General features: G+C 38.2%; 1 protein-coding gene across 1 annotated transcript; it reads right to left on the bottom strand.

Annotated features, from left to right (window-relative positions):
* Positions 1 to 1,790: 1,790 nt before the first annotated feature.
* Positions 1,791 to 25,971, bottom strand: LOC127435375 (synaptotagmin-10-like). The gene is made up of 7 exons (XM_051688798.1): positions 25,618 to 25,971; positions 24,122 to 24,578; positions 19,865 to 20,426; positions 8,664 to 8,784; positions 8,342 to 8,513; positions 7,679 to 7,808; positions 1,791 to 6,172 (listed from the first exon to the last, which is right to left on the bottom strand). The coding sequence occupies exons 1-7, from the start codon at positions 25,817 to 25,819 to the stop codon at positions 6,101 to 6,103; spliced, it is 1,716 nt and encodes a 571-aa protein (XP_051544758.1). The 5' UTR covers positions 25,820 to 25,971; the 3' UTR covers positions 1,791 to 6,100.
* Between the last annotated feature and the right edge of the window lie 326 nt (positions 25,972 to 26,297).

Below are 26,297 nucleotides of genomic sequence, written 5' to 3'. Positions count from 1 at the left end.
GAAAGTACTTAACCTTTCTGTTATATTTTATATAATTTATATAAAAAAAATTCAGTGTATGTACTTTTTTCAATATTAAAATACAATGTGGTTTTATTCTAGTTAAATGTACACAGACAGCTATTAGTAAGCCATTCATAAGTTGATTTGAAAAGCACAATTTGCTTAACCATTGGTGTGGGGTTGTGGGTTTGAACAGTGGATGATGGGTTTAGTGTGTTTAGGAAACCTGTTTAAAAACAGTTATTTTTGCAATTCCATTGCACACAGCATTTAACTAAACTGTTATATTGTTTTAAATGCTGTTTTTTTGTCATGGTCTAATTATCTAATTATATTATGCACAAAACATTATGCAGGCTGAATAACAATCTAAATGGGTTAATCATACAAGCCCAGGACTGTATGTGTTCACAGTTCATTGCTCATGGTAACAAGTTATAAACTCAACATTAGAACCAAGTGGTTTTCTGCCATTTCTTTCCACAGCAGACTGAATGGATTGCTGACTACTGAGGCAGACGACTCTTTGATATTCACAGAGATGAAGGAAATGGCAGATGCCTGTCAGCCTGATCAAGGTTTTCTTAGGTGCACCAGGCTTTTGATGAACAGCTTTCAGCAGTCCGAGGCTCAGAGGTAAGATAGAAAGCATCCCCTCTTTTGAGCAGCATCTCTTTTTGTGTAAAGCATGTTGTTTGCTCTTTATTACATGCATCATCTTCAATGATGGCTGGTGCTTCTTTCTTCTCTGTAAGCCATTTGGCTCTGGTCTCTTGTTTAACTTGGCCTTGATGTAGGTTAAACGCACATTTCTCAATATAAATTGTTCACAGTTTCTCCTTCAAAGCCAATCAGCGTTGAGACACAGATAAGGGCTGCAACAACATATCGATGAGCCATTTTTCACTAAAATGTGATCAAATCAGAGGCACTTTGCTGAGATTCTTTACATTTCATTTCCTTAAAAGGCTCAAAATCTCATTTTCTCTTCTCTCTCTCTCTCTCTCTCTCTCTCTCTCCCACTCTGTCTGTGTCATTAATTATTAAATATCAGAGACAGCCTAATTACATCTGAACAGTGTGACGCCATTAAGTAAATTGTCTGAGAAATGGTGACTGCACACCATACAGAGCTTTTACCTTCGGTTGCCACTATCAGAAAGACATGTCCATCTTTAATTCTGAAAGTACCATATACATTTTGTATGCTTAGCTAACCTATTCAGGATCTTCCAGTTCATCTACCCATTTCTGAGAATGTTAAGCCAAATATCTGTGAAATGCAAAACACAGATTTTTAGAGAAAAAGCTCCCTTGAAATTTCCAGAATACAATCAGAAAAATCAAGAATACAGTCAAACCAGGTAGTGAGGGAGGAAAACACTGTGCTGTTTGTTAATTCTGCTTGTTAGGGTTATTATGTAAATATGCAACTAAATGCGACTCCCTTCCTGATTTACATTCACAGCCCTACAGTTGCGATATTCCTTGGTTTATATAAAAAAAGTCAACTTCATGTGAAGACAATGGAGTTACATTGTATTATTGTCTTTTGTAATTGACACAGATGCTGTACATAGACATCAGGTTCAAAATAACCCAGAATGTTCCTATAACAGCACTGGATTTTGCTTGAAATTTCTGTTTCAGAGACTAGAAGTCTCTGAGACAGTAAGTGTATGGTTTTTTTTTTTTTTTTTTTTTTTTTTCAGCTTGAATTCTAAAACTATAAGCAGCAAATAACTATAATATAAGACACTTTGTAAAACACACTGACATTTCAGAGTTTATTTAGTTAAAAATACATTTGAAACATCCAGTAAAATTATATTTCAAATATTTACTGCAATTTTTTGTTTACAAAAGTTATCACAAACTGTACACATCATAACAACATATAGCAATCATTTTTGTTGTCAGGTGCAAGGATGACAAAGAATTACTGTTTTACTGAGAAGCGATTCATCAATAGCTCAACAAGAAATAATCCCATGAAGTTGAGTGCTAATCAAAACAGGTTTACATTTTGAGAAGCCATTACACAATATATGCAAATTGTGTATAAAGTTATTCAAGATCACAAGCCCATAGTACAAATCACCACCAAACAATCCATAGAAATGCACTTTAACAAGATAACAATTGTTAAAGAAATTCTCAAGTATATACACACGTTGGCACTGGCAAATCTAAACTAAATAAAAAAGAATAACTCTTGAGGAATAATAGGAGTCTATATTTCTAAATGATATCAATCAAGTCTAGGTACTGGTATCAGCATGCTACAAGAATACACTATCTTTGTTCTATTACTCTGACCGAGCTCTGGGTAGAAGCACTGTCTTAATGTGCAATTCAGTTAACAGTACACAGCCTTTTGTGTAATTGCCATGTTTGATTGTATTATTACTTATGGACACACAAGTAATACTCAGACAACCCAATCAAGGGTCCAGCTGTAAAAAGATACAGTAGGTAGGTGTGCAATTACCATGTTGTGCCATATTATTTGCATACTGACTGAATAAATGCTGGATGATTTCACACAATGAATAATTCACTGCAATGATACAACAAAATTCAACCACATTAGGCACCAATCAACAGGCAAAAGTAAATGAAGGTTTTTTTCTTCTCTATTGTCTGTTGTCCACCCATTTTAAATTACCACAATGTGTAAATATTTCATGAATTGTACCTATATTATGTGACAGTACTTCTTCTCATTTCACAGTTCTTACTTGAAAGAAAAATGTTTCAATAACATTAATTGCTTTAGATGGTAACGATTAATTGAAAATTCAAGTTTTGACTCCAGCCAAGTCTCCTAAGCAACCAAATTGGCCCGGTTGCTAGGGAGGGTAGAGTCACATGGGGTAACTTCCTCATGGTCACTATAATGTGTGGTTCTCACTCTCAGTGGGGTGCATGGTGAGTTGTACGTGGATGCCGCGAAGAATAGTGTGAAGCCTCCACACGTGCTATGTCTCCGCGGTAACGCGCTCAACAAGCCACGTGATAAAATGCACACATTGACTGTCAGACGTGGTTAGACACGGAGGCAACTGAGATTCGTCTTCCGCCACCCGGATAGAGGCGAGTCACTACGCCACCACGAGGACTTAGAGCGCATTGGGAATTGGGCATTTCAAATTGGAGAGGAAAAAGGGGAGAGAAAAAAAAAAACATTCAAGTTTTACCCTGAACCAATTCATCCTTGACCACCTCAGAAGAAAGCTAATTTTCCAATTTTTCCTCATTAATAACATATCAGCAATGATTTCCCCTTCAACTGTCATCTGAAGATGGATCTCTATATAGCATATTTCACCAATATTTGCTTGATGAAATATTTTTACAGCCTTAACAGAATTGCACACAACTTTCCAACTGTGTTATTCACTGTGCGAGCATCGAAGACATCATCAAATTTTATTTTACTTTGTATATTCTTTTAGGAACAATGCTGTGTCTCACTTGCAACAGTTTTATACTGTCTGCCTTTTAGCACTGAAAATGGAATTGTACACCTGTAAGGGAGAGGGAGATACTGTAGATGATTGTTTATAGATATGAAATATAGATGGATATGAGGATGTAATGTTTGGGAAGTGTTACATGTATTTGAAAAGATTAAAGATCTTAATAAGAACTCATTAAAATATTAACCTGGATATTAATTAAACAGTAATAATCAAAAAGATGTTTTGTTCTGAATTGAGGTAAACTCCCCTCTAAACAACATTAATTTCAGCATATACTAGCAGAAAAGTTGAAAGTTGGTTTGATGCAGAGAAATCTTGGAAATTCCATTGTTTTTTAGGTTTTCAAATGGATTTAGATTTGTTCACATCGTGACTGCTCTTAAAGGCATGGCGTCATTCAGTCTAATCAATGGCCGAGTATACACTAGAGGCTTTTGGTGCCTACACCCATGGAAAATGTTTTTATATCTCTGTTTATAATTTTGTCTTTAGTTTCCCTTTTTCTTTTCTCAATGTTTTCATGGTGGAAAATGAGGAAAGTGAGAAGACCAGCTTCTCAATCTATTTGATGAAATGTATTATTGGATTTTTTTCAAAGAAAGGGGCAGACACCAACTTTGGAACAAACAGATAAGATAAACACATGTGGTAATTCTAAAAAGAGAATGGCTACTGAATACTGTTGATTACATTTATATTGTGTCTATAAATCAATATACCTGTATATAGCAGTTTTTATTCAGAAAAATGTACTTAGAAGCTATCAACAAGCACATGATTTCAATTAGTAGATTTATAACATATGTAGTAGTCAGTTACTCAAAATAAGTAACCCACGACAAATGACTAATTACTTCTCTAAAAATTTAATCATAATTCTTTACTGATTACTTAATCTAAAACATAATCACATTATTAATTATTTTACTTTTAAGTTACTTTCTTAAATCACTTTTCCCAGAAAAGTTTTTGGTTTTCCGCTCAAATTCAAAATGCCTATATTTTCTTCTCATTCATTGTCGCACACCCATCAGCTGTCACAGAAACGCTAACAGACCTACATATAAATGAATACATTAAATGTATTATACATATTACTTCAGTGCATGTAATTAAAAGTAATTACTTTAAACTAAAGAAAGTAACTGTAATCTGATTACAAGAATTTACAATGTAATGCATTACATTACTTTTTTGACTAAAAGTAATTCTATTACAGTAACTAATTACTTTGTAATCTAATTCACCCATCACTGGTAGTATATGCATTGAAAAAAGCTAGACTCAAATATTGACTCAAAGTGGCTTTCTCTCTCCTTTCTTCTTAATCTCAGATAAGTTAATACAGACTGTATAACGAATATCCAGCTTTCATATCACGCAAAAGCAGTCTGTCATAGATAAAGCACAATGTGGTATGCCAGTAATAACACCTTGATATCTCAAGTGACTGATGTGTCTTTGTTGAAAAAAATATTCTTTTTTTAACTATTCTAATCCATTCTTTGAGTAAAGAAGAAGTTTTAGATGCTTGATACTTTAAGTAATAATAGTAATCTTGATTTATTGTAACCTCCATGCCAAAAGTCCTGATTTCATATTTCAAAGCTTTTTCTTTTTACTACCCTAACCCTGAATCAAATTTGTCAACTATTTCAACCTGATCTCACAGTGAAATTGAAAAAAAGTAAATTGACTTTTCTTTTGTCAAAATCGGTATGCGTTGACAGAAATTCCGAAACAATGCCCCCAGTGGCCAAAGCAGTAAGTGTTGTAGGGCATATGGGCACGTGTGAGCTCCATTTATGTCCAGGAGAGGCCATCAAAAGCTAGTAGTGAAGCAAGTTGTTTTCAGCTTTATAGGATGTTATACAATGAAGAGAAAAGCATATATTTATAGATTCTATCCCCCTACCCAAACCTTACCTTAACCATTAGTGGAGTAGATAAGTAATGTTAGAGGGAAAAGTGAAACCTCCGAATCATGCTCGTCATTGATTATTTAAAACGTGGTTACTGCCTGCCTTTGAACCCTTGTCTCCCACGCAGCTGATGCAACGTGCTGCCAATCGCGCTAGGTGGAAAAGTAAACACATTGACACCACTGCAAACATGTCTGATAATAATGCTGCTTGTCAACGTGTCAGCATACAGTCGCCGATCCTAGAGTACCGAAACTATCGGAAACATCATGTCGACTTCACATGTGATCATGTTTAATATTTTCACCAGGAGAGCATTTGTCAGAAACTCAAAAATATGAAATGAATAAACACTGTAATTTCATCTGTCAGTAAAATGACATGGCATCATTATACTGTCAGGCAGGAAGAGGCTTCGCTTTTTTACCACATCATTTCACTGTCAGCTTCAAAGCGACCTGAAAACATTTGTTTTAGGAGCGAAAAAACTCAGCACCAGTTTAAAAAGAAAGCTAAGTGTTTCAGAAACTCTCAGAGTTAGATCCTTGTTTGTGTATGTAGCAGGGATACCAGTACTGTATAGTTTGATTAAAATGCAATGTTACAAGCTACAACTAGAGAAAAAATATACCCTATTAATTATACAAACCAAATGTGTGTTGTTATTAGGACTGTGGGAACTCCTAGTTGTTATGGGGTCTGTGGGGGTTTGGGGGATGGACATGATCCTTGACTCTCAAAACTGGATGCTCTTCCTGGCCACTGCAAAGACAGAAGATAACAAAATATCACTACAAAGTAGCTTAGGACATATTAGACTTTGGATAATATTCTGGGTTCAATACAAGTTAAGCTTAATCAACAAAATCTGTGGCATACTGTTGATTACCACAAACATTAATTTCGAATCGTCCCTTCTTTCTTAAAAAAAAAAAAAAAAAGAAAGAAACTTACAATGGAAGTGAATGGGGCCAATTCGTAAACATTAAAATACTCACTGTTTCAAGAGTATAGCCACAAAACCTAAACAATATGCATCTTAGCATGAGTTTAGGGTGATAAAATCACCTACTTACCTTTACTGTGTAAAGTTATAGCCAATTTGACAACTTCATTGCCATGACAACGTAAAACTGTAAACCCTAAAATCCTGAAACGACTGTAAAAACTATGATATAAATGTTTTTTAGCTAAAATAATACACAAGTTTTATCAGTATAAGCTTCACATTTCTGTTTTAAACTCTTTAGAAAATTGTCCCCATTCATTTCCATTATAAGATCCTCACTGTAGCCTTGATTTTTGCTTTTTAAATAAAAGGAGGGATGAGTTGAAATATTTTTTGTGGTAATCGTGTGGTAATGCTGCCAACTGAGATTAATGGGATAGCTCACCAAAAATGAAAAATCTCTCATCATTTAATCCCAGATGTATATGACTTTCTTTGTTCTGTTGAACACAAATGAAGATTTTTAGAATAATATTTCAGCTCTGTAGGTCTATACAATGCAAGTGAATGGGTACCAAAATTTCATGAACTGTCCAAAAAGCATAAAAGGCAGCGTAAAAGTAATCCATAAAACTTCAGTGGTTTAATCCATGTCTTCAGAAGCTATATGAAAGTGTTGGTGAGAAACAGATCAATATTTAAGTCCTTTTTTAATATAAACTCTACTCCCTGCCCATATACATGAAGAATGGAATTTGCCAAAAACAAAAGAAGAATGTGAAAGTGAAAGTGGGGATTTATAGTAAAAAAAGGACTTAAATATTGATCTGTTTCTCACCCCATCTACATATTATACCACTTCTGAAGATATGGGTTTAATAACTGGAGTCTTATGGATTACTTTTACACTTGGTCACCATTCATTTGCATTGTATGGACCTACAGAGCTGAGATATTCTTATAAAAATCTTTGTTTATGTTCAGCAGCAGAAATAAAGGCATACACATCTGAGATGGCATGAGGGTGAGTAAATGATGAGAGAATTTTAATTATTGGGTGAACTATCCCTTTAACTTTAACCAAACATATACTGTATTCCTTTAATAAATCAGAATAAGTCCAAAGCACCACACCAGGCCTAAATGAACATTGTACTGTTTCATGGAGTCAGCTGTTGAAGCCATGCACAGTGAAAGATAAGATCTAATATTTTTGTTGACTGTAGAGGATTTAGCATTTTCAAAATGTTGCAACTCTTTTGTGTCATCACCAAAAAGCTTGGCAGACCCCCTTCCTACTACATTTTCTAGGCTCTTACCTCATTCAGTGCATGCCAGTGGGTGATGGGCTTGCGTGGGTAAGCTAGCATCTCGTTCCAATGATCCCTCCCAAGACCCTCCGCATCTGGCCCCGCCCTGCACACCCCTATCACTTCATTGTGTCCAACTCTGAAAGAGAAATAAAACAGTAGATTTTCTTCTTTAAAACAAGAGTTTACTGGTGAGTGGTTCAGTATTTCTGAGTAAAAGGGAAAACATTCTAGATGTTCACATCCAGATGTAAAATAATGGCTAGACAATACAGGGGGAAACTAGCTGCACTGAACTGAAAGACAACAGGACCATGGCATAAACAGTTCCACATTTACCTGCATATAATATTTTGCTACTTGCTGTTTGAGTGATGTTTTGATGGCATAATCTGCTGATTATTACAGTGCAGCTGCATGCAGAAAATTACTGTGGCTGATTTAATTCATTTACGGCAGAGTTTTACAGGGCCAGACAGAAAGTTCTTCTTGATTAAGTTATTTGCTGCAAATATTTGGATAATAACTGCCAAGCATGTTATCTGACTTAATGGCATCAACATTGTGTTTCATGTCAGATGAAATTATATTCAACATGGCCCCGAATGAGTATAAAATTTGTATGGCTATTGTTTTTCTATGACTATATTGTCTGAATAGGCAGTCACTGACCTGTCATAATCCATCACTGTGATTGACAGGCTGACCTGCTCCACATTCTCAGGTGGTATGTCGAAAATGATGGCCTCGTTATAAACTGGGTTGAGTGTGTTCTTTTTGGTGGTTGTCTTCCGCTTCTTAAGTCTCCGACCGTCACATATGAGGGAAACTTTAACATATGGATCTGAGTACAGGAACACAATGTGAAACTGTTTTAGAGCTTTTCATTTCCAAAACGCATGAAAAGCCACTCAATTGCTTTGTTCATTCAGTATATTGATCACATCTAATGCACAGAACAACATAGCGTAATTTTCATTTTCTTAATATTGACCTGAGTAGCCAGTTATGTCCATGGCTTTTAGATTACGACACTTGATGACGGTAAGAGTCATGCGTCCAGCCGTGGGAAGATAGCAAAGGGAGTACATGATTTCACCAAGATCCACACTCTCCTGAAAGAAAGAAAGAAAGACAGAGAAAGAAGGAAAAGAATTAGTACATCTTTTACCCTTTTTACCCAGCCTAGGGATCTTATGAGACAGGTGTGATATTTTGTGGCACCTATTTCAGTGATATCTGTGGAGCCCATTAGAGGACAAGGTGGGAATTTTTTTCTGAAATAGTTTTGCGTACCCTTGCAGTAGTTTGCATTCCATCGCAATCGTTTTGCCTTCCTTTGCAATAAGTTTTGCGTGCCCTCGCAACAGTTTTGCTTTCCCTCGCAATACATTTACCATGGTTTTATTAAAATAACCATATTTTAAACTTGATATTCATAGTAAATCCATAGTAATAATACAGGAAAATGAAAACTATGGCAATGAAAATCGTGATTTTGTGGGTATCATGGTTTTACTACAAATACCATGATACTGTATTTGTAGTAAAACTATAGTAAGATTAACCATGGTTAATCTATAGTATAGTATACTCTATTAAAACCATGGTTTCCACCAAAAAAAAAAAAAAAAACACAGTTACTACAGTATTATTATAGTAAAACCATGGTTTCCGTTTAAAAATAAAATAAATAAAATAATTATAATAAAAAATCGGTTAGCCTAAAACAATCACATTTACTACAATATTACTATAGAAAAAAACATGTTTTCTGCTAAAAACTTTGGTTATAACAATCTACAATATTGGTAGAACTTTATTAAAAGGTTACATTTGTTAACATTAGTAAATGCATTAGGTATCATTAACTAACAATGAACAAAACATTTTTACAATATTTATTAATCTTTATTAATGTTAGTTAATATTTTATTTTTATTTTTTTTTTATTTTTTTTTTGTTAGTTCATAGTACATTAACCATAGTTAAACTATGGTTTTGCATAGTAAAACCATGATACCCACAAAATTATTATATTTATTACCATAGTTTTTGTTTTCCTCTATTATCACTATGGTTTCACTATGAATATCATGGTTAAAATATGGTTAATGTAGTAAAACCATGGTAACTTTATTGCGAGGGGATGCAAAACTATTGCAAGGGGATGCTAAACTTATTGCGAGGGAACGCAAAACTATTGCGAGGGAATGCATAACTTATTGCTAGGGCATGCAAAACTATTTAAAAAAAAAAAAAAAAAATCACACCCTGTCCTCTAAGGGGCTCCATAGACAATTACAGCACCTTTAATGCAGAAAGCAAATGATGCAGTTGCATATATTGTCCCTAGATTTGATGAATAGAATTGTTTTGATTTAACTCTATGATGCCAAAAGATGGCTATTGTATACTGTCTGTACTGCATGTACTAAAATAGCATTACTACTGATTGATTTAATGATTCTGGAGAAAAAGCACGCTCTTCAGAAAATATTGTAAGATGATTTTTCTCTACAGGGAACACTAGATATGACTACTAACAAAACCCTTATTGACTGACACTCCAAAGAGACTTTTATTTGCCTTTCCAATGACAACTCGGAGATAGTTTGGAAGATATTGGACCAAATGTTTGCTCATCAGGTTTAAACAAAGCCCTACTCTACAGGTGCATCTCAATAAATTAGAATGTCGTGGAAAAGTTCATTTATTTCAGTAATTCAACTCAAATTGTGAAACTCGTGTATTAAATAAATTCAATGCACACAGACTGAAGTAGTTTAAGTCTTTGGTTCTTTTAATTGTGATGATTTTGGCTCACATTTAACAAAAACCCACCAATTCACCATCTCAAAAAATTAGAATATGGTGACATGCCAATCAGCTAGTCAACTCAAAACACCTGCAAAAGTTTCCTGAGCCTTCAAAATGGTCTCTCAGTTTGGTTCACTAGGCTACACAATCATGGGGAAAACTGCTGATCTGACAGTTGTCCAGAAGACAATCATTGACACCCTTCACAAGGAGGGTAAGCCACAAACATTCATTGCCAAAGAAGCTGGCTGTTCACAGAGTGCTGTATCCAAGCATGTTAACAGAAAGTTGAGTGGAAGGAAAAAGTGTGGAAGAAAAAGATGCACAACCAACCAAGAGAACTGCAGCCTTATGAGGATTGTCAAGCAAAATCGATTCAAGAATTTGGGTGAACTTCACAAGGAATGGACTGAGGCTGGGGTCAAGGCATCAAGAGCCACCACACACAGACGTGTCAAGGAATTTGGCTACAGTTGTCGTATTCCTCTTGTTAAGCCACTCCTGAACCACAGACAACATCAGAGGCGTCTTACCTGGGCTAAGGAGAAGAAGAACTGGACTGTTGCCCAGTGGTCCAAAGTCCTCTTTTCAGATGAGAGCAAGTTTTGTATTTCATTTGGAAACCAAGGTCCTAGAGTCTGGAGGAAGGGTGGAGAAGCTCATAGCCCAAGTTGCTTGAAGTCCAGTGTTAAGTTTCCACAGTCTGTGATGATTTGGGGTGCAATGTCATCTGCTGGTGTTGGTCCATTGTGTTTTTTGAAAACCAAAGTCACTGCACCCGTTTACCAAGAAATTTTGGAGCACTTCATGCTTCCTTCTGCTGACCAGCTTTTTAAAAATGCTGATTTCATTTTCCAGCAGGATTTGGCACCTGCCCACACTGCCAAAAGCACCAAAAGTTGGTTAAATGACCATGGTGTTGGTGTGCTTGACTGGCCAGCAAACTCACCAGACCTGAACCCCATAGAGAATCTATGGGGTACTGTCAAGAGGAAAATGAGAAACAAGAGACCAAAAAATGCAGATGAGCTGAAGGCCACTGTCAAAGAAACCTGGGCTTCCATACCACCTCAGCAGTGCCACAAACTGATCACCTCCATGCCACGCCGAATTGAGGCAGTAATTAAAGCAAAAGAAGCCCCTACCAAGTATTGAGTACATATACAGTAAATGAACATACTTTCCAGAAGGCCAACAATTCACTAAAAATGTTTTTTTTATTGGTCTTATGATGTATTCTAATTTTTTGAGATAGTGAATTGGTGGGTTTTTGTTAAATGTGAGCCAAAATCATCACAATTAAAAGAACCAAAGACATAAACTACTTCAGTCTGTGTGCACTGAATTTATTTAATACACGAGTTTCACAATTTGAGTTGAATTACTGAAATGAACTTTTCCACGACATTCTAATTTATTGAGATGCACCTGTATATTAGATCTAGAGAGCAGAAATATATCTTCTTTGAAAACTTTGGCGGAAAAAATCAGGTACACAAAAACAACTGTATAGTTGTAAAAGAAATATTACTGTTCTCAGAAGTTGAGCTGTTTCCAAGAAGACTTTCATAACGGCTGTTATAGCCTGTGTGGAAGAGTTACTGTGGAGCATATAGTTTTAAATTAGATAAATCTAGCTTCCCTAACCTACATTTTGCAGAGGCAGTAAAGTTCATTCCAAAAGGCCAGAATAGACTTTTGTATTCACAGCTTTTCAGTACTGGATTCACTAAAATGCATCGATTAATCTCTGAAAGACTGCTAAAGATAGGGTTCCCTATCTGTCACTCACTCAACGTTGTGTCGATGTAGTGACACTAGGGGTCACACTTAGGAGCCCGAGACACCTCTGGTCTTTGATAAAAGGCCAATGAAAATTGGCGAGTGGTATTTGCATGCCACTCCCCCGGACATACGGGTATAAAAGGAGCTGGTATGCAACTACTCATTCAGATTTTCTCTTCAGAGCCGAACGGTCATGCTCATTGAGCTGAATACTATTGTTCATTCACCTCTGCTGGATCTGACGGCGCATTTCAGTGGCTTCTCCCTCCTCAGCGCTTCTGCACTGCAGAGAACGCCCCTGGGCGCTTTGGCAGAAAAACAAGAGAGTACATTTTCTGAAAGAGCTTTTTCCTCCTCTAAAAGAGTATATATTTCTCTAAAAGAGCGGCACACACGGAACGTCTTTTTAAAGACACGTCTTTTTAAAGATGCCTTTCCGATTGTGTGTTATTCCTGGTTGCGGTCGTTATCTCTCAACTTCGGATGGTCATGATCGCTGTCTTTCGTGTCTGGGCGCGACCCACATGGAGGAAGTGTTTGTGGATGGTTCATGTTCTCACTGCGAGAACATGATCATGGCAATGTTGCGGTCAAAAACAAGTCACCCCAGTGGCTCCCCGCCTCGGTCCTTCTACCTACGGGTATGAGGCCAGAGCGGCTAGAACTGGGGGCGATTTGGGGACGGGTCAACTGGGAAAAGAGCAAACTCCTGCCGGTTCAGAGCATCTCTTTTCTCGGTTTGGAGTTGGACTCAGTCTCCTTGATGGTGCAACTCATGAATGAGCATGCCCAGTTGGTGCTGGCCTGTTCAAACAGAAAACAGTGGTTCCACTGAAACTTTTTCAGAGGCTCCTGGGGCATATGGCATCCTCCCCCAGTGAGCCTGCTTGCACAGACCCTGTGCAAGGTCAGGGAGGATGAGGAGCAGGTCGTCCTGGTAGCACCCTACTGGCCTCTACGGGGCGCCTGTATGCCTTTAAGTGGTGTCTGTTCACTAAGTGGTGTTCTTCCCGATGCGAAGACCCCCAGAGATGCACAGTCGGATCAGTGATTTCCTTCCTGTAGGAGAGGTTGGAAGGGAGGCTGTCCCCTTCCACCTTGAAGGTGTACGTTGCTGCCATAGCAGCACACCCCAACGCAGTCGACGGTAAGTCCTTAGGGAAGCACAACCTGATCATCAGGTTCCTAAGAGGTGCCAGGAGCCTGAATCCCTCCAGATCGTGCCTCGTTCCCTCATGGGACCTCTCTGTGGCTCTTCAGGGTCTACAGAGAGCCCCATTTGAGCCTTTGCAGTCAGCCGAGCTTAAGGCACTCTCCTTGAAGACTGCCCTCCTGACTGCGCTCACTTCCATCAAGATAGTAGGTGACCTGCAAGCGTTCTCTGTCAGTGAAATGTGCCTGGAGTTCGGTCCGGGTTACACTCACGTGATCCTGAGACCCCGACCGGGCTCTGTGCCCAAGGTTCCCACCACCCCTTTTAGGGACCAGGTGGTGAACTTGCAAATGCTGCCCCAGGAGGAGGCAGACCCAGCCCTTATGTTGCTGTGTCTGGTGCACGCTTTACGCATCTATTTGGATCGCACGCAGAGCTTTAGTATCTCTGAGCAGCTCTTTGTCTGCTTTGGTGCACAGCGGAAGGGAAGCGCTGGCTCATTGACACCATAACTATGGCATATCTCGCCCAGGACATGCCGCCCCCGGTAGGGCTACATGCCCATTCTACCAGGGGTGTAGCGGCTTCCTGGGACCTGGCCAGAGGTGCCTCTCTAACAGACATTTGCAGAGCAGCGGGCTGGGCAACACTCAACACCTTTGCAAGTTTCTACAACCTCCGGGTGGAACCGGTTTCGTCCCAGGTAGTGGCACGCAACACAAGCGGATAAGCCCAGGATAGCTGGCCAGGTGTATTGCTTGCACATAGTGCCTTCCAACTCCTTTTGAGCTGAAGACGTGCGCCATTAATTCACAGTAGTGTTCACAAACTTTGTTCCCTGGTTGACTTCCTCCGAGCCCTGTGGCAGTCGAGTTTTCGGAGAGACTCGCTGCCGGCCCAGTACACGTGCTAAGAGTCCTGTTCTGGGGAAGGTGCTCCGCATGTGGCGGTTCCCTGTAAGGCTAACCCCATGCAATATATATCTTCCGCTAGTTCGTTTCCCTGTTGGCAAACTGTGTCTTCCTAGGGCAGAGCCCCTCTTCCCCAGTCTCCATGTTTGTAGTAACTCCTCCCCTGTTGGGTAGGATCTACCTTGAAGACTCTCCACATGGTCGGAAAGACGTATGACATATTTTTCCACTTAAATATCCCCCCCTCTCTTTGGGTGAGGTGTGATCTCCGCGGTGTCTTCCCCTTGGGAGGGACACCCACCCGACTAGACCTGGCGGCCCAGTCGGATAATCCCCCTTCTTTTCCAGGGAGTGGAAAAAGAGAAGGGGAAAAGAGGCCACGACTGGGTTTAGCCTGTCTCTATCTTTTGGGTAGTCGACTTGTCCCCAAGGGGCCGTTCGACACTCATAACTATGTTGGGGGAGGTTACGTGTCAACCTGGTGTGCTGGCTATGAGGCACACAGTAGTCTGCCCACCACACACCGCCAGTTCACGTAACACAGTTCAGCCAATTGTGGCGTTTCGTATAGGGACACCTAGTGTCACTACATCGACACAACATCGAGTGAGTGACAGATAGGGAACGTCATGTTTACTTGTGTAACCTCCATTCCCTGATGGAGGGAACGAGACGTTGTGTCCCTCGTGCTACAACGCTGAACTACCCGCTGAAATGGCCGGACCTTATATCGGCTCCTCAGCATAAAACCTGAATGAGTGGTTACATACCAGCTCCTTTTATACCCGTATGTCCCGGGGAGTGGCATGCAAATACCACTCGCCAATTTTCATTGGCCTTTTATAAAAGACCAGAGGTGTCTCGGGCTCCCAAGTGTGACCCCTAGTGTCACTACATCGACACAACGTTTCATTCCCTCCATCAGGGAACGGAGGTTACACAAGTAACCATGACGATTCATCTGGCCAAGTAAACATTCAAAAGAGATTACATACGTAACCTCTGTTACTTGGTAAGATACTTTTTTTCTTGTTGGTATACCAGATACTTATTCAGCCTCCCAAAGCTAGTTCTTCAATAACATTGATTACATGGTTGTAATGGTATATCCAACGTCTATGTTGACGTCAGCACTCTCTCTGTCACATTCTCTTCCCTCCTCTGACTGCTGTTGTTATCCACAACAGAAGTGGTGAATACAGAGAGCTGCAAGGCGAGTTCAGGAGTCACATATCCCACTGGCGTGTGTGTCTGACTGCAACAATTCACAAATCTTGGGGTAATAATATCCTTCCTGATATGTCTCCCCAACTTCCCCCTCTTCCAGATCTGAATGGCCTTGTACCAAAGCGGCAATGTGCTCCAAAACAAAATTAGACCTTCAAACGTCATCTAAAGACAAAATAAAGGTTTTCAGTGTGCAGTCGGAAGCGCAACTGAGCAAGGCTGCAATCTACGGCTCTGACTATTTTGGGAATTGAGCGTTACTAGCCTCTTTCCACAGTCAGGGGCCAAAGAGCAGCTGGTCTGCTTCTAAGAGTCAGTTTTGTCCATAAGGGGCATTAGTAATTCTCTCATAACTGAGCACAACAGGTCGAAACCTCTCCATTGCCTTTGCTAGCCTGCTAATCAATAATTTTGTATTGTAGCTACAAGGGAAAGCAATAGTCAGTGAAGAGAATGAGAAGAAAACAGCCTGAGAGTGATCCAAACATTAACAAAAGGGTAGAAAAAGACAATAACATCATGATATAACAAAATCGCATGTCCCCATCAACAAAACAACAAGAAGAATGTCAACAAAATGATTAAACATGTGGAAAACAAAACAATCTGGAAATTAATGAGCCTTAAAGAGACTGATGCATCAAACAAGGAGGAGGAGGAGATTACATTTCCCAAACAGGAATGACTCACCCCAACAAAGCTCAACCAGAATCAGAATAAAATGCTGTCACCACTAATTTTTTTTATTTATCAGGAAGACAGAAGGACGTCATTGTTAAATGCATCAAAGCATGAGTCACTGTAAGTGAGGTGAGTGTAATTGGTAAGATGTCTATCACCTCTAAAAAATCTCTAGTAATAGAAGAATTATTTTTGTAATAATACACAACAAAAGGTCAAACTTGTAGGTAGACTACCACTTTTACTGGAGTTTAATATTCCAGGTCTATAGAGAAAACACAGCAAAAGCTTTTAAGTACACAACCCTTTTTATAGACCTACCCTCCGGCCCTTCAGCCTAGGGCTAAACACTTTCATAACATTAATGAAATGTTAGCGCTAAATATGAAGAACATTTACCCATATAGTTCCTGCTTTAAGATGACTGAGTTCACCTAAGGATGTGCAATATATCTGTGAATATGATGTTGGCTAATATCATAATTTTCTTAAATTATTGTTATTGGTCTGAAATGGCCAGTATTGGAAGCAAATATTATCAAAGAGTGAACACTTTTTTATGCCAAGTTACAAAAGTACTAATTTTGTTTCCATATTTTCTGTTGTACATTAAAAAAAAATTCTATGTCTGATTTAACTTGAAACATGAGAAAGATTGGATCTTCATTGTGAAGACATATTTTTAATCAACAAACAAAAGAAAATAGATATATGTTATCTATTATAGAGCATTGCCATAGCATAAAAATAGTTGTCAGTTATAGGCATTTGCCACAAATTTCTGTATCAGTGCACCATTAAGTGCTTAACCGCTGCCACAAGCAGGGCTGTGCATAGTGGCTCAAACTGAGAAAAAAAAGGAATGTCTTCACACAATTGATTAGTCATAAACTGCATTACTTCACAGCAAAACGCTGAAGAGGGTGAACAAATCCTAATGATTTGTCACTGGAGCAGTTCTGGATTAAGTACAGGAAATATATCTCTTGTTTTTGAACGTATCTCAGGTTTGTATGATCCTGAACACTCTTTGTCTATTGGTTGACAATGACCTTGACAGTTATGTAGTAATATTTAACCATTGTTTTGTTATAGTAAACACAAAATGAACCATGGTTACTACAGTCATGGTTACTACAATACTACTATAGTAAACCAATAATTATTAAATGAATACAATATTACTGTAGTAAAACCATTGTTAATAGTATCAAAACCATGATTTCTGCAAAGAAACACCCCCTTTACCAGCCTCCCTGTGCTTCTCTTTCTGTCTCAATCTTCTTTTTTGTGAATGTGTGGTACTATAAACAGGGTGCAACACACACTTTGAACATATACAATATGCAGAGCGTAATGTGATGCTTAACTTGCAGACCTGTGTTATTTAACATTATGCAGTTAAATTACTGTCTTCACTGTTATTTTTCTAGGACTGACATAGGCTTTATATATGTATGTATACTTTAATACACCGTAAATTGTAAAAGACAGCTTGCTTTATATATTTAGTTCAGCAACAGTTGAAGGGCCCACTTTATCATTCTTTATCATTTATATTAGAACTTTATGATTTAGCTGTGCAGCAATTGTAGTAATTGGACAGTCTACATTTAAGTTTAAATAACTAAAGAAATTAAAGAAAAGTATTAATTTTCAGAGACTTACATTAGCTCTGCCATTTGATCATTCACCTTGTGAACAAATGCATGTTTTTAACGCATTTGTGCCCACTCAAGCAATATCAGTACTAATTGATGCACATTTTTTACACATTTGGACCCACTCAATTGTCAAGTGCCCCACCGTCGCGCCTGATTCACTGCCTGCAACAAGAGACGCGACGCAACTGCCGAAGACGGTCATCTAGTGCATGTTTACATAATTAAAAAGAATATGCGGAGAGTGTTTTTATTAATTATCATGTATTAATTGCTTTGACGCTGTGGATAAAAAGCGTCTGCAAAATTAATATTTGCAAATGAAATTCTTTTCCCCAGGAGGGCAAAGGGGCAGTGCACGTCCCTGGCCACAAATGTTAGCCTTGCAAAACCAATGTATCCATGCTGCATTGTTGGAGACAATTGGTTTCTGTCCTTAAAAAAAAAAAAAAAACATGACTGAGGCAGTTACATAAGCTATGATATATTACCTGAGGCCTAATATTTGAGTGTCCTCCATTATCATGGGACCCAATCAGATTAGGAAGCCAGTCCCCCCGCCAAAATTACAAGGGAGGAAATTGCTTATGTTTCATTCTTGTAGTTCTGAAATTGGCTTCTGGTGACATTTCTCATTGTGCTCAGATGTCAGTGGGTTGTTAGGACAAACTGAATTCTACACCTGTTGGATTAGTCATGGCTGCCGTTTGAAGGCTCTGGCTTGATAATCATGCTTCATGTGGCATTGATAACCAGCAATTTAATCTATTTTTGGATGGGGTTCATGGGTGCCCTGAAAGGGTGAGTCAGTTTGGAGATGAGCCCTCCCTCACACCTGGCAAAGGCTTTACATAACAGATTAATCTATTCGTTAATGAGACCTATAAAAGGGTCTTCACACTTGCAGTTCATCTTTCTTTGTGGAGCTTGACTGAAACAGAAGTATATGACAGGTAAGTTTATATACACTGATGCAGTGTAAGTTAAAGGAATATTCCAGGTTCAATACAAGTTAAGCTCAATCGACAGCATTTGTGGCATAATGTTGATTACCACCACAAATAATTTCGACTCATCCCTCCTTTTCTTTGAAAAAAAAAGAAGCAAAATTCGAGGTTACAGTGAGGCACTTACAATGGAAATAAATGGGGCTGTTTTTTGAGGGTTTAAAGGCAAAAAAGCTTATAATTTTATAAAAGCACTTACATTCATTCTTCTGTTGAAACTTGTGTATTATTTAAGCTGTAAAGTTGTTTAAATCAGTGTTTTTACGGTCGTTTTATGGTTTACTGTGTTACTTCATCATGGCAAATTGTAAACTTGGATATAACTTTACAAAGAAAAGGTTAGTAAGCAATTTTATCAAACTAAAACCTTGTTAACACACATATCCTTTATGTCTTGTGGCTATACTTTTGAAACAATGGGTATTTTAACATTTATGAATTGGCCCCATTTACTTCCATTGTAAGTGTGAGAAAAGGAGGTACAAGTTGAAATACATTTTTGTGATAATCAACATTATGCCACAAATGTTGTCGATTGAGCTTAACTTGTATTGAATTTGGAACATTCCTTACACTCTTTTATAAATATTTGCCCCGTAGAAATTTTTTTCCCCCTTATGGCATATTTTTTCTAACCTCTATTAAACATTATGTGCCATTTACCTTTTTTGACTAATACTTATAATCCGTTCATTGAAATAATAATATCTGTATAATTAACACCTGAATCTGAATAATATTTACGCCTAGAATAGAATTTGAGTAAATACAAAAAATATTTCAGGACAAATAAATAACACAGAAGAATTCATTACGGGGGATTTTTTTTTCTCCCCAACATTCTGAATATCGGTGGCACTTTTGTCACATTTGGTGGCATTTTTGCAGCAAGCTCTTGTTAATTTATGAGTTGGCATGTCAATGGCCAGACAAAAACATGCCATACTCACTGTAGTGGCAGCAAGGATGTCCTTCCAAACCACAGCTTCACGTGATAGGTCAGACAGCTCAAAGAGGTTGTCAACCACCACCTCACCGATCATATCATGACTTGTGAAGCGGTCAAAGTCGTACACACTGAAGTGCAACTTGCGATTGCACAGCTCACTGTACTCCACAGGGAAGCAGAACACCTCGTCAAATGTTGGGTTAAGCGTCTTGCGGTGGACCCTTGTCTGAAACTTCTTTTTGCGCTCAGGAAGCAGGTAGATCTTCACGTAGGGGTCGGAGGTGCCTGTGAAGTCTTTAGCGGGCAGATCAAGGGCCTTTAGAATTCGAACCACAAGAGCTTGCTCCTCATAGTCGTAGCTGAGGGCGAAGCTTAGCTTGCCACAGGTTTCCACCTGCTCCTTGGACCCCTCTTCAGAGTCCACTGACTTCTGCTTGTAAAGCTCAGGTTTAATACGGCCAATACTGACCGCAGAAGACTGCCTCACAGGTAGAGTGTCCATGGTGAAGTCCATGCTGGTCACATTCATCTGCCGTGGCAGGTGTCGGCGGAAAGAATTGTGCCTTGGAAAAAAGAACAGAGAAGAACTTTTTATAGATAATTATTGAAAACATGCAGTATCTGAGCTCCTTACTATTGTAGGTTCTCTTGTAAAGTTTGTCACAAACCAGTGGACAACAAGCACTTTAGTGCCCAGTGTTTCTCTTCAAACTCTTTGATTCCATCTTTTAGCAACTTGAATGTTGCAGATTTCAAAAAATTCCATCACAATAGTTAGGACTGGATCTTCAGTCTATAAAACCTATTCCCATTCTATGAGAAAACCATAAATCTCTCCTTATCCTTGGTGTTTCCTAGCAACTAGCACCTTTTGGAAGATGACAACAAACATATGACAATGACAGCATTTTCCAAAAAAATTCTAATGGATTATATAATTCAGCAAAGACAAATGGCATTAAAATGTGAAAGAATTCTGAACATTCTAAATTCTTTTTTCCACACAGTCCTGTCTATTTTTTGTTTGTCTCGCTTGATCTCTCCTCATCACTGTCAATCAGACTTTCTCTCTCTACTTTGTCCAACCCCTTTCTGTCACCTGCAAATGTTTCTTGCACGTTGTGCCCTGCAATTTTCACAAACATTCCAGCACAATGCAATGATATAAATTGAACACAGAGAGAGTAATTAACCGCTTCTTCCAGATTTTGAAGAACGCATCTTATTAAACCCAGGGTTTGATGGCTGTGTTTCTGAGATATCTTGCCAACCATTTTGAATGATTCTGTGAGCCAGTGCCAGCATTCAGAATTTGTATTTCTACTCTTCCTTAGAGGAGGATGAATATTTCATAAGGAGGAGGAGATGGAAAAGTTAAGGTCTTATTAGTGCAAACGTCAACAGTAAGACACCTGTTGCAGAATTCACTGATGACTGAGTACTTAAGGTGAACTGCAAACCATTCTCTCAAATAATTTGAGCTGAGATGACATCTTGGTTTTAGTTAATGAAATGTAAACTATTTCTATTTCTAAAAATTTCTTTTTTGTCATATTACAGCAAAAGGAAACTAATTTTAATTGGATAGTTCACCCAAAAATGAAAATTCTCTCATCATTTACTCACCCTCATGCCATCCCAGATGTATATGACTTTCTTTCTTCTGCAGAACACAAACAACTATTTTTAGAAGAATATCTCAGCTGTATCCATATGTTGTTAAATCCATATCTTCAGAAGTGATATGATCAGTGTGTGTGAGAAACAGATCAATATTTAAGTCCTTTTTTACTATAAATCTCCACTTTCACTTTTACATTATTTCCACATTTTGAAAGTGAAAGTGGATATTTATGGTAAAAAACAGACAAAAACAAACAAACAAAGGGCTTAAATATTGATCTGTTTCTCACCCACACCTATCATATCACTTCAGAAGATATGGATTACATTTATGTGGTCCTTTTGTGATTTTTGGAGCTTAAAAGTTCTGGCCACCATTCACTTGCATTGAAAGGACCAACAGAACTGAAATGTTCTTCTAAAATCTTTTTTTTTTTTTTTTTTTTCTGCAAAAGAAAGAAAGTCATATACATCTAGAATGGCAGGAGGGTGAGTGAATGATGAGATAATTTTCATTTTTCGGTGAATTATCCCTTTAAAGGCAGGAATATCATAATACATCTATGTCCATAGTTAGTTGAATAAATATAAGTAAGCAATGTACATACTTCAATAAAAAAGGTTTTGATGATAGCACTATACACTTTGATACACTACACATTTACCTACAGTAGAGGTATTAGAAACTGACCTGAATTTCAGCTAACCTAAAAATGGTAAGATCTTAGGCATTAAATATTCATTTACATTTTATATGTGTAAAAAAAAATAATGTCATGTTTTCCTGCTCTCTCATTAAATGTGTTGTGACTGCAAATCATATCTAGGAGATACTGTATATATATATATATATATATATATATATATATATATATATATATATATATATATTACAGTGTGAAGAATTTACATGTTTCCATTGATCATTGCATAAATATTGGGGGGGTTGTACTTGCTTGTTGTGATTTTTTTGGGGGGGTTATCCCCCCCCCCCCGGAATCTACGTCCCTCTTTGGCAGTATGTTAGCCTCAGTCTCAATTCACTTTAATTGCATCTTTTATTGTTACAATGAAAATAAATGGCTACTGAGGCTGTCATTCTGACTAAAATCTCCTTTTGTGTTCTACAGAGGAAAGAAAGTTATATGGATTTGGAACAACATGAGGGTGAGTAACTGAATTTAATTTTTTTGGTGAACTACCCCTTTAAGTCTCTTGCAGAAGTTATGCTATTGTCACATGGCATATCAACCTATTTAAAAATACTGAGAGTGAAAGAAGAATATGCTTCCAGAAAGAAGTTATACATAGTGAAATGACAGCAAAGGAAACCAAGGAAACAGCAAAAATTACCAACCCAGGAACACCTGAATCGTCTTTCACATTGACCTTTAAGCAGCTTCATTTGGCCTTTACGTGCACCTTATCAACATGTAATTTATGAGGACACCTTGTTTGTTATGCTGTGGAATTTTTTCATGTCAGTTCTGTGTCTAGTCAATAATGGATTCCATGAGGAACCAAACACAGCTGTTCATCACTTCCCTAGTCGGACAAAAAGTTACAGCGTCAATTCCATTGCGTGGCAACACTAATTACATCCCTGCTTGCTTTAAACGCGAGGCCACACGAAACAAAGAAAAGAGGAGCTGATTGTTTAATTGCTGGGTCACTTAATGCTGTTGCCATGGCAATGTGACTCCAGGGCTCTGATTGGTGAGCTGTAGTGATTAATGGGTGTATGCAGAAACCAGGAGACATGCCATCACCCTGTCAACCAGAGGTAAATTAGTGAAAATAAGAGAGCTGTGATAATATTAGCACAGAATTGATAGAATATAGAATTATTTCAAAGTCCTGTAACATAGAGTATCTCAATAGTCCCTGTTTTCCTATTAATAATTTCCCTTTTTATAATGCTGGTCATGTGTTGTAATTATTTGCAAAAATACAGAACAATGTTGATTAGCCTATAAGCGCCTCTGGATTGTTTATCATATAAACATTCTGTGCCATCCAGATTTCTAGATAGGCTACTACATTTCTATGCAGATGGTAAATGTTCTAGTCTTTAAAATACTACACATTACTAATTACTTTGCTTTTAAATTACTTTCTTAAACACTTTTCCACTTAACAAGTTCAAAATAATGTCTATATATCTTTCTTGTTTTTGTTACACACAAGTCATACACTCAGCACCCCACATTTTTTCTTCACATGACTTCACAATGTATTCTACATAAATAATATATTAGAAATAAGCATAACCCTTTAATGTACTTAAAAGTAATTAAATTAATTGAAAGTCAGTAACTGTATTCTGATTGCAAGTATTTAAAATGTAATGCATTACACTATTTTGGTCTAAAAAGTAATTAGATTACAGTAAATAATTACTTTGTAACTGGATTACACCCAACACTGTTCACCAAGCAACGCACAGACTGACAGCCTGTCTGGAACAACGTGAACACAAGCAGAGTAATACAAACAGTGAAGCATCCCAGTGTTGTTATACTAAATAACGGCACTCTTGGAATACCATTTGTCCAATCAGATTAGAGGATCTGTTCTATAGAATGTAATATAATGTAATAGGCAGGACTATGACACTCAGAGGTGTATATATCACCTGGATGAAGAGGTAGGTTCGGTAGTCTGCCGCTGGATCTTGGCCTGCTTGCTTAGACGATCACGCAGAGCCTGCTGCACCTCAGCAGGGATGTCTGGTGACGTCTGGCTGATCTTCATGGCTGCCTCTAGGAGCTTAACTGAGCTGCGGCCATTGACCTTTACCTCCGGCACCATTCTTTTCTTCTCATCCTCATCGTCCTGCTGGTGTTGTGATGGCTGTCTTCCCGCAATTGCAACTGCCTTGGCATCAGAATGAGGAGAAATAGAACGAGACACAGGAGGCAGGGCTGGGGGGGCCTCAGGTAGTACCCCCTGGGGACAGTTGTCAGCATTGGTCGAGAGCGCCTTGCTTCTCCAAATGGGCCAGCACAGCTTCCAAAAGACAAAGAGAGAGACTACCAAAAGGGCGAGCCCACAGAAACCTACAACCACCGCTAGGAGACTTACAGAGATGTCTACAGGCAACAAGAAGATGTGAAAGAGAGCAAAAAGAGGGATGGGGAAAGTATATGAAGGTTTGATAGAGAAAGAAAGGAGAGTGTGTTAAACGGAGAGTGGGGATAATAGAGAACAGAAGGTGAGAGAAAGATAATGAAGAACAGACAGGCAGACAGAGAGGACCAGTGACATTAAATGATGCATGACAGACAAACAGGAGAAAGAGGGAGAGAGAGAAAAAGAAGAGAGAGAGAGAGAGAGAGAGAGAGAGGGTAAGGTATAAGAAAAAGAAGACTGAAATGCATTTGTTTAGTAAAGCAGAGCTCAGAGTCATTTTGCTTCCCTTACAGCGGTCCAAGGAAATTTCTCTGGGTGTACTGAGGACATTAATGAAAAATATAGAAAATATAAGGTATATAGTTCACACGCACTCATCACATTTGTGCTGTAGCATGGGATTAAACATTTGTTGCATTTTTACCTATTTATTAAGGCGCTGTAAAATGCTGCAAAAAGTTAGTGCCAAATGTGTAATTTTCGTACAAAGATTGTAAGGACAGCAATGTTGAGGGAACAAAAGTAGATTTTTCTAAAAAAGTGCAACAGGTTCAGATGCTTAATGCATTGCACAATGCAGCAAAAAATAATTGCATGCACTTTTTCACTAGTTCTAATGCATGCATACAGAAATCACTTTATAAAGTTTGATCGGCTACAGAAAAAAAAAATTACAAATTAAAAAAAAAAAAAAAAAATGTGCGAGTTTTGTGAATAGGTTTTCCACTTACGACCTGTTGCGCACTAGTAAGTTACAGGTGGGAGAAGTCTGACTTTCGGCAGTAAATGTTACAGCGAATGTTTCTGTGTCCATGGACTGTATGAACAAACTTTTCACACTTTAAAGTAGCCTCCTTTGACTTCGCACGACTTGTCAAAAAGTTGTCTTGGCTGCTCGTTATTTTTCTAACATAAAGAAACAACTTCAGCAAAAAGTGTTTAAAAAAAAAAAAAAAAAAAAAAAAAAAAAAAGTAGGATAACGTTTACGTTCAATTTACCTGAATTTCCTTTACCTGGTATGTTGCTCTCCAGTGGAAATATATCCACGCATTTCTCCCGATCGACGTGCCCGGCGAGGCACAGCTCCGTTACTATTTGGAGAGCCCTTTGGCACAGGCTTATGCCATCATCCTTGCGGACATTCATGTCTTTTCTGTTAATCCATTGTATGTTGGACGATCCGTGAGAGCGAGGGTTCATTTGGGCACCATGTGTGCTGCCGAGCGCAGCTGATGCGTATAAGAATGGAGAGAGAGTAACACATCCAAGTCCATGTCCTTGGCGCAAAAGCGCAAGCAGAGACTGGTGATGGCTTCTGTGGCGCGCTGGAACATTGTAAGGACATTTCGACACTGCCCAATAGGAGACATACGTTGTCTCGAGAGGGAGGATCATAAACAGGACGCAAATAAATGACTTATTTTCTTTATTTAGACAAAATGAAGCTGTTCCAATGGAACATATTGTTCTGTGCATTTGCTTTTTGATAGACAAAGAGGCTGTAAATACACTACATTGAACAATGTATGGTAACTTTACTATGGTTTCAGCTTTCAAACTTGGCAGCAAAGCATTTAGTTAAAACCTCTAGTATTTTTTCAAGACATTTTTTACTTTTACTTATTAGAAGGTTGTAATTGTTTAACCATTGGCAACCTTCCTGCCATCAATGTGGCTA

This window comes from Myxocyprinus asiaticus, chromosome 45 (assembly GCF_019703515.2).
Source record: "Myxocyprinus asiaticus isolate MX2 ecotype Aquarium Trade chromosome 45, UBuf_Myxa_2, whole genome shotgun sequence".
NCBI lineage: Eukaryota > Metazoa > Chordata > Actinopteri > Cypriniformes > Catostomidae > Myxocyprinus > Myxocyprinus asiaticus.
Note: the sequence above shows the minus strand (reverse complement) of the source record. Positions and strands in the feature narration are given on the sequence as shown.